Raw genomic sequence first — 9952 nt, forward strand, 5'->3', positions numbered from 1 at the left:
AATCCTAAATTTAGACTGATTATGTCATTTTGTCTGGCTAGTCCTCCCTGCAGTATTGTGTCGTACTGACAGCGCGGCGCACACATGGAGCTCGGGAGAATTGGTACATGGCTGAATCAAAACACAGACTGTTTATCCAACAAGAGGGTGCGTGAAATCCTGACGAGCAGTTTACATGTGAAATGAGCAAGAAAACAATGATAGAAGGGGGGGAAAAATAAAAATCAAAAGGGCAGCATCAGGCTGCCGTACAATTATTGCAACAGCATATAGAGACAAGTGTAGCTTATGCAGCAGAGAAATGGATTTCCGGAACGACTAAAAAAAAAAAAAAGAAATTTCAACATCAAATCTGCTACATCTGAATATACACTTTAGGGCGCAGTCAGACGGACGTATAATTGGGAACACAGTGCATGGACTGGCCGGCGGCTCTCCCGACCAGGGCACGACAGCGTCATGTCTGCCTATCGCGATGTAATTCGTGCAGTCTGAGCATTGCCTTTAGAGCGCTGTCTGATTTATATGGCCCAAACAAATTTATATTAAAGAACAAACATCATATCTCATTGTTCACTAATACAATCTGGCAAAGTTAACCTCGCCCTTGACATACCGCAAGTGTAATAGCTCAACCAAAAGCATTAGGCTGCGTTCACACGTTGCGATTTGGCTGCGTTTTTTTATGCAAATTTTAACTGCGCTCTAAAGTACCAGCAAAGCCTATGAGATTTCAGAAATCTCTTGTACGCACACTGCTTCTTTTTTTTTTACCTGACTGAATTGGAAAACTGCAGCGGGTCACTTCTTTCAGCATTTTTGCAGCATTTTTTTCACCCATAGTAAGCAATGGGTAAGTGAAAAAATGCTGAAAAAAAATGCAGCAAAAAAAACAAAAAAAAAAAAACGCAGGTATCAGGTTTTGCTATTTTTTTTAGTGCAAAAACCTTAAGGAAGTAGCGTCATGATTTTTCCCCGCCCCTGCAGGTCTCGCATGTTTGACAGCTAAAACACAAGCAGGGGTTGCCTATCAAACAGGAAATCCCTGCAGGTGCTGCAGCTGTCGAACATCGACAAGACATGCAGGTGTGGGGCGACTCAATCATATTTTTTGAGCATGCCAAAGACACTTAGCACACTAGCATGCTCAGATAACACCTTATCCGAGCATGTTCGCTCATCACCGTAAAAGAACCCCTGCATATATTCCTGCCCTGTACTCACTGTAACAGACCCTCCATCTTCCAATACTGACACACAAGCAGATGTTTCAAAATTTTCACTGTCATTGGCCACAAGTTGCAAGTGACTCACTTGCCTTCAGACTTCAGTGAAAACCACAAGTAACTTTTTTACGATTTGGCTGCTTTATTTTTTGTTTATATATATATATTTTTCAACAAAATCCCATGTCTAAAACAGTTGCAAGTTACAGACAAGTTGCACAGATGTTTTTGGTCACACGACTTGTCTGAGAATTGCTGTTGAACGACACGTGGCCATGTACTTTTTGTGGAACTCACTTCTGGCATTGGCTGTACATCGAAAATTGCATGTGGGGATTCCATCCTGAGATGACTGAAAATGAGACGAAAGACCCTCTTCGATTAGATGCCCCCCCCCAGCAATCAGGCTCTTGTGCCTCTTATCCTATGCTTATGACATGTTTGTAACAGCACAAGCCCTTCACCTACTCTCGTTATTAGTAAGGTCACCTTTTACATTCCAAGTTTTCTTGACGGACAAGGATTTCAGCTCTGCTAACCTATATGCCACTAAGGCTGCCGTCACACTAGCAGTATTTGGTCAGTATTTTACATCAGTATTTGTAAGCCAAAACCAGGAGTGGGTGATAAATACAGAAGTGGTGCATATGTTTCTATTATACTTTTCCTCTAAGGGTATGTGTCCACGTTCAGGATTGCATCAGGATTTGGTCAAGATTTTATGTCAGTATTTGTAAGCCAAAACCAGGAGTGGGTGATAAATACAGAAGTGGTTCATATGTTTCTATTATACTTTTCCTCTATTTGTTCCACTCCTGGTTTTGGCTTACAAATACTGATGTAAAATACTGATCAAATACTGATAGTGTGACGGCAGCCTCACCCTGAGAGGCAGACTAAAGCAAGACAAGTCTAGTAGGCAAGAAACAACTTCTATTCAGCAAGCCCAGCTGATACCCCATCATGGTAGACAGAGTGCACAAAGGGGTTTTCTTCCATTTTTCCAAATTTGCCAAGGAATGTTTTAAAATAATAAGTACTACTTGAATGATCCAGCGCTGATGCTCCGGCAGAACGGAGCCCCGGTGGAGCAGTGATGGCATGGACTACACCTGACTGCAGTCAATCACTGACATCAGCCTTTTCAATACCAATGAGGAACACAGAAACAGCAGTGCCACTGGATTGCTAGGAGATTCAAAGGGTAAGGAATGCTTTGTCCTTTATTTTGGAAAATTCCTTAGGGTATGTTCACACGTTCCTGATTTCCATCCTTTTTTTTTCAGGACTGTTTTTTAAAAAACTGCAGCTCTTGGCAGAAAACGCAGGTCCTTTTTTTGGTCCTTTTTTGATGCGTTTTTTGATGCAGTTTTCTAGCCAGAGTCTGTGTGTTTTCTTGGAATTTTTTTAGGGTTAAAATGGCTGAAAATACCCTAACCCTACCCCTACCCCTACCCCTAACCCTACGCCTATTCTAACCTTAGTGGAAAAAAAAAAAAAAATTCTTTATTTTTTTTATTGTCCCTACCTATGGGGGTGACAAAGGGGGGGGGGTCATTTACTATTTTTTTTTATTTTGATCACTGAGATAGGTTATATCTCAGTGATCAAAATGCACTTTGTAACGAATCTGCCGGCCGGCAGATTCGGCGGGCGCACTACGCATGCGCCCGCCATTTTGCAAGATGGCGGCGCCCAGGGAGAAGACGGCCGGACGGACACCGGGAGGCCGGGTAAGTATAAGGGGGGGAGATTAGGGCACGGGGGGGGCATCGGAGCACGGGGGGGGGGGGGCATCGGAGCACGGGGGGGTGACATCGGAGCACGGGGGAGGGGCATCGGGGCATGGGGGGGTGGGATCGGGGCAGCCACACTCCACCCACGCACTTCCGCCCGCTTCCCCGCACTTCCTGCTGCAGCGGTTCTGCACCACGAACCGCAATAAAACCCGCAGATCTATTTTTGATCTGCGGGTTTGACCTCACAATGGAGGTCTATGGGTGCAGAACCGCTGCTGTTTTACAAAAAGAAGTGACATGGTACTTCTTTTTTACCGCAGCTAATCAGTGCGGTTTTTTTTTTTCAATTCAGGACCATGTGCACAGTGGGTCCTGTTTTCCATAGGGTACAGTGTACTGTACCCTGCATGGAAAACAGCCGCGGAACCGCAGCGGCAAAACCGCTGCGTTTCCGCGGTAAAAAACGCACTGTGTGAACATGGCCTTATTGAGTAAATAAAGAAAAATAGAGAAAACCCATTTAAGGGTATGTTCACACGTTCCTGATTTCCATCCTTTTTTTTTCAGGACTGTTTTTTAAAAAACTGCAGCTCTTGGCAGAAAACGCAGGTCCTTTTTTTGGTCCTTTTTTGATGCGTTTTTTGATCCTTTTTTTATGCAGTTTTCTGTGCAGAGTCTGTGTGTTTTCTAGGAAGTTTTTTAGGGTTAAAATGGCTGAAAATACCCTAACCCTACCCCTAACCCTATTCTAACCTTAGTGGAAAAAAAAAAAATTCTTAATTTTTTATTGTCCCTACCTATAGGGGTGACAAAGGGGGGGGGGGGTCATTTACTATTTTTTTTATTTTGATCACTGAGATATAATCTATCTCAGTGATCAAAATGCACTTTGGAACGAATCTGCCGGCCGTCAGATTTGGTGGGCGCACTGCGCATGCGCCCGCCATTTTGCAAGATGGCGGCACCCAGGGAGAAGACGGACGGACGGACACCGGGACGCCGGGTAAGTATAAGGGGGGGAGATTAGGGCACGGGGGGGGGCATCGGAGCACTGGGGGGAGCATCGGAGCACGGGGCGGTGGGATTGGAGCACGGGGGGCGGGATCGGAGCACGGGGGGGGCAGCCACACTCCGCCCACGCACTTCCGCCCGCTTCCCCGCACTTCCTGCTGCAGCGGTTCTGCACCACAAACCGCAGTAAAACCCGCAGATATTTTTTTCATCTGCGGGTTTTACTGCGGGTTTGACCTCACAATGGAGGTCAATGGGTGCAGAACCGCTGCGGCTCCGAAAAAAGAAGTGACATGGTACTTCTTTTTTCCCGCAGCTATTCAGCGCGGCTTTTTTTTTTATTTTCCGCATTGTGGGCACAGCAGTTCCTGTTTTCCATAGGGTACAATGTAATGTACCCTGCATGGAAAACAGCTGCGGACCCGCAGCGGGAAAATCGCGGCAATTCCGCATGAAAAAAAGGATCGTGTGAACATGGCAACTGAGATGCAAGATTCTTACACAACTTTTAAATAAACTCTAAAGATATTTAAAGGGAACCTGTCACTAGATTCATGCTGCCCAAACCGCAGGCAGCAGGAATCAGCTCCAAGACTCCAGGTATAAATAAATATACCTTAAAGGGAACCTGGTCTCGCATGCCCTCCAACCCAGTAGCATTCACCTATGTATGATTAAACAGGTTAGGTGGGGAGTTTAATCATACACAGGTGAATGCTGCCGAGTTGGAGGGTATGGGGGACCTGATGGGTTCCCTTTAAAGATCCCCTTGCCAGTGCTGCTGTAGGTGCTTGACGGGTCTTTTCCTCGTCTGTACACAGGGAGAGCACCGTCAATCACCTACAGAGGTGGTGGGAAGAATCAGACTAGACTTATCTCTACCTGAGTATATAAAATATGTTACAAAATATGCCTGGCTGCAATCGCAAAGATTCCCTTTAAAGGGAACCTTTCTGCAGTTTTGGCCAATATGAATTATGGTCATCACCTTTCAGGGCTTATATACAGCGATGCCACCCTCCTGCATGCTTCATGTGGATGATGCGTTGCTGCATCATCCACACAGTCTCCTCGGCACCACACTCCTGTACAGCCATACTTATCTGCCCTATTGAGGGCAGAGCAAAGTACTGCAGTGCGCAGGCACCGGGAAAGGTCAGAGAGGCCCAGCGCCTGCGCACTGCAGTACTTTGCTCTGCCCTCGACAGGGCAGATAACTACGCCTGCGCAGGAGCACAGTGCTGGGAAGACTGGATGGATGATGCAGGGACGCGTCATCCACATGAACCAAGAAGGATGACGACATCGCAAGAAGATGGGAGGCGCCGGACCAAGCAAGAAGAGCGACACCCATCGGACCGGACCACCCGCAGGTGAGTATAATAAGTTATTTTTCTTCTCTTGCAGGTCGGGTTATGGGCTTATATACAGCATTATAGAATGGTGTATATCAGTCCTTAAAGATGATGGCCGTGTCTCATATCGGCCAAAACTGGTGACAGGTTCCCTTTAACCTTGTTTTTTTAAAGCCACATGTTCGAAGATATGGGCATTTATATCTTGTGAAATTTTTTAGTCTTTACAAGGGGGTGTTTCTCACATGCCAAATACCTAAAGAGCACAAAAATTAGCACCAAATAAAATGGCCCTCGTCTCTGGAATGATATGGTGGAATTGACATAGAAAAAAGCTGAATACTCAGGAAAGCAGCGGGTATAGAATACAAGCAAAGACTGCCCACTTCTTCTCTAGAGGCAGGTACCCTTTAACAATTACAACTCATATTTGGAAAACTATATCTTTGTAGCATGGTAGCCAGTACACTGAAAAATAGTCAAAATTAAGTCATCAGTGGTTGATACCTTTCAAGTTCTGAAGCTGTCCAGCCCACCCAGGTCTCCTCATCGGCACGGTCTAATAAAATATCTGAAGTCACGGGTTTATACACAGCAGGGCCAGGAATAGGGCAATAATAAGACAAGTGATGTGAAACACGTGTCCGGATGGGAAGGAGTTGTGCCATTTTCTCCAATCGCCAAGACTTTGTGATAAAAGGGCACCATATATGCCATAGCCTGAACTATCTGATAACCACGGGCACCGAAAGAGGGCAGGGTTTTGCCCCTCTGAAGATTTCTATCATCAGTTATCACATCTTACACTATGTATTAGGGGTACCTGGCTCTCCCCAACACTAGTCCAAGCAGGCCACTGTCAATCTAAATAGACTTGTGTAAATGGCTTATTGATCTGACAGAATCTGTTAGGAAACTTTTCTGAAATCATCAAATTTATGCCGCCAGAGCCTGGCTGTGCGACTGCAGTCACGTAATCACAGCAATTCAAAAGAAGCATTTAGAAGGGTCGGCAGGTGTCCGTGTGTCTCGGCCCCCATTAACCAGTTATATAGATATGTGGGCAGCCAGTAGAGTACATTAGTGGCCCCCATTAACCAGTTACCGTATATAGATGTGTGGGCACCCGGTAGAGTACATTAGTGGCACCCATTAACCAGTTATATAGATGTGTGGGCACCCGGTAGAGTACATTAGTGGCACCCATTAACCAGTTATATAGATGTGCGGGCACCCGGTAGAGTACATTAGTGGCACCCATTAACCAGTTATATAGATGTGTGGGCACCCGGTAGAGTACATTAGTGGCACCCATTAACCAGTTATATAGATGTGCGGGCACCCGGTAGAGTACATTAGTGGCACCCATTAACCAGTTATATAGATGTGTGGGCACCCGGTAGAGTACATTAGTGGCACCCATTAACCAGTTATATAGATGTGCGGGCACCCGGTAGAGTACATTAGTGGCACCCATTAACCAGTTATATAGATGTGCGGGCATCCAGTAGAGTACACTAGTGGCCCCCATTAACCAGTTATATAGATGTGTGGGCACCCGGTAGAGTACATTAGTGGCACCCATTAACCAGTTATATAGATGTGCGGGCACCCGGTAGAGTACATTAGTGGCCCCCATTAACCAGTTATATAGATGTGTGGGCACCCGGTAGAGTACATTAGTGGCACCCATTAACCAGTTATATAGATGTGCGGGCACCCGGTAGAGTACATTAGTGGCACCCATTAACCAGTTATATAGATGTGCGGGCATCCAGTAGAGTACACTAGTGGCCCCCATTAACCAGTTATATAGATGTGCGGGCACCCAGTAGAGTACACTAGTGGCCCCCATTAACCAGTGATATAGATGTGTGGGTAGCCAGTAGAGTACATTAGTGGCCCCCATTAACCAGTTCTATGGGCACCCAGTAGAGTACATTAGTGGCCCCCATTAACCAGTTATATAGATGTGTGGGCACCCAGTAGAGTACATTAGTGGCCCCCATTAACCAGTTATATAGATGTGTGGGCACCCAGTAGAGTACATTAGTGGCACCCATTAATCAGTTGTGTAGGTGAGTAGGAACCTATCAACTAGTCGTGATGAGCAGGCAACCACTAATCTGTTGGGTAGATGTGTGGGCAACTATTAATCACTTCTGCAGATCAGAGGACATTTATTAAATGGTCACGTAGATGAGCAGGCACTTAGCCAGAAATTTGGTTATGCGAGCACCCTTTAACCAGTCTTGCAGATGCAAAGCACCCATTAATCAGTGATGTACATGAGCTGGCACCCACTAACCAGCTGTGTACTGAGTGGACACCTGTTAGCCAGTGGTATACATGAATGGGCACACACTAGCCAGTTGCGTAAACAAACGGGCACCCATCAAGCAGTCATGTACATGAGCGGCACCTATTAGCCGGTGGTGTAAATGAGCAGCACTCATCAGCCAGCCATGTACATAAGCGGGCACCCACCAGCCAGTCGTGTAAACAAGTGGGCACCCATCAGCCAGTCATGACATGAGTGGGCACCTATAAGCTGGTGGTGTGAGTGGCACCCACCAGCCAGTCGTGTAAACAAGCGGGCACCCATCAACCAGTCGTATATATGAGCGTGCCCCCACTAATTGGTGGGGGTATATGAGAGGGCATCCATCAGGCAGTCATGTACATGAGTGGCACCCATTACCACAGAGTCCAGAGCAGGGCAGCAGTGCAGAGCCCGTGTCCCCGGTGCCCGCCCGCTCTCCCCTTTGTTATGAAGTTTCCCGGACACGCCTGGCAGACATTCTCACCTTCATATCGTTCATTATGGTTTGGAAGAGTCCTCCCAGCGCGCTGCATTCCTTCTCCATGCCCGCGTCCATGGTCGCTGCTCCTGCCCCGGGCAGAGCCCCGTCTCTATTGCTGCCCGTATCCGGTGTGCGGGCTCCTGCCAGCAGCAGACGACAGCTAGCCAGTGATAATGAGAGGAACGGAGCTCACACTGATCTCATGCCGCTGCAATGCACTGGAGCGGGGAGGGGAGGAAGACCAGACTCCGGGAATACGCAGTTTACGCAACGCATAGAGCCCCCTAGCGGTCACACACGGAGCTCTAGCACCGCCCATAGCATAGCCACACCCATCACCTTCCCATCCTGCCGTAAACCACGCCTCGTAACAAATTCCCTCCTCGATAGTCAGTATCTAAGGGAAGAAACACGAAAAGGAGGGGCAGAGTAGGTGATGTCATCTCTTGTAGGCGTGGCTTACCTAGCTACGTGTGCGCCTTTCTTCCTGAGAAAGAGGCGGTGTCTGTGTGGCCCCGCCCACAGGTGTGTGAGGTCTCCTTCACCCGGTTACTGGCGGTGCGCTCGCGGCGTGTTGTGCTGTGCAGTCAGTGTGTCCTTGAGGAGACCATGTGTCTGCAGACAAGTGCTAGGAGGGCGGCCATGGCTCCTGCCACAGACCTGTCCTTGGTGGGTTTTTAGTCTTCACTGGACATAGTTGTCTGAGAAACTACTGAGTGAGATACGCAGAAATTCCACCATTGTTTTCTAGTTACGCCATAGTTGTTGGAAACATATATACCAGAAAGGTGTCCAAGATGGGGAACATGGAGAATACCAGAAAGGTGTCCAAGATGGGGAACATGGAGAATACCAGAAAGGTGTCCAAGATGGGGAACATGGATAATACCAGAAAGGTGTCCAAGATGGGGAACATGGATAATACCAGAAAGGTGTCCAAGATGGGGAACATGGAGAATACCAGAAAGGTGTCCAAGATGGGGAACATGGATAATACCAGAAAGGTGTCCAAGATGGGGAACATGGATAATACCAGAAAGGTGTCCAAGATGGGGAACATGGAGAATACCAGAAAGGTGTCCAAGATGGGGAACATGGAGAATACCAGAAAGGTGTCCAAGATGGGGAACATGGAGAATACCAGAAAGGTGTCCAAGATGGGGAACATGGAGAATACCAGAAAGGTGTCCAAGATGGGGAACATGGAGAATACCAGAAAGGTGTCCAAGATGGGGAACATGGAGAATACCAGAAAGGTGTCCAAGATGGGGAACATGGAGAATACCAGAAAGGTGTCCAAGATGGGGAACATGGAGAATACCAGAAAGGTGTCCAAGATGGGGAACATGGAGAATACCAGAAAGGTGTCCAAGATGGGGAACATGGAGAATACCAGAAAGGTGTCCAAGATGGGGAACATGGAGAATACCAGAAAGGTGTCCAAGATGGGGAACATGGAGAATACCAGAAAGGTGTCCAAGATGGGGAACATGGAGAATACCAGAAAGGTGTCCAAGACATGGATAAAGGGGCCCTGGATGTGGGACGTATATACCAGGAAGGGGACGTGTACACCTGGAAGGGGCTCAGACTGGGGATACCACATATAGCAGGAAGGGTTCCAGGATGGGGGTCAGGTATAGCAGGATGGGGAACATATATACCAGGATGAGGCTATATACTCCCAGAAGGGGTCCATGTAGAAAAGGGCCTTGGATGTGGGATATATATACTAGGATGGGGACATGTACACCCGGAATGGGCCCAGAATGGGGGGCCGTGTATAGCAGAAGGGGTCCAGGATGGGAGGTCATGTA

General features: G+C 47.3%; 1 protein-coding gene across 2 annotated transcripts in view; it reads right to left on the bottom strand.

Moving 5' to 3' along the window:
• The window catches only part of LOC138664842 (protein MTSS 1-like), a 192022-nt gene extending 183667 nt beyond the window's left edge, over nucleotides 1-8355 (bottom strand). The window contains exon 1 of one of the 2 annotated variants that reach the window (XM_069751837.1): nucleotides 8139-8352. In XM_069751837.1, the coding sequence (XP_069607938.1) occupies nucleotides 8139-8210 (72 nt within the window). In that variant the 5' untranslated portion in view covers nucleotides 8211-8352. Of the gene's footprint in view, nucleotides 1-8138 lie in introns of both variants that reach the window. The other variant, XM_069751836.1, reaches the window with a different exon arrangement.
• Between the last annotated feature and the right edge of the window lie 1597 nt (nucleotides 8356-9952).

This window comes from Ranitomeya imitator, chromosome 2 (assembly GCF_032444005.1).
Source record: "Ranitomeya imitator isolate aRanImi1 chromosome 2, aRanImi1.pri, whole genome shotgun sequence".
NCBI lineage: Eukaryota > Metazoa > Chordata > Amphibia > Anura > Dendrobatidae > Ranitomeya > Ranitomeya imitator.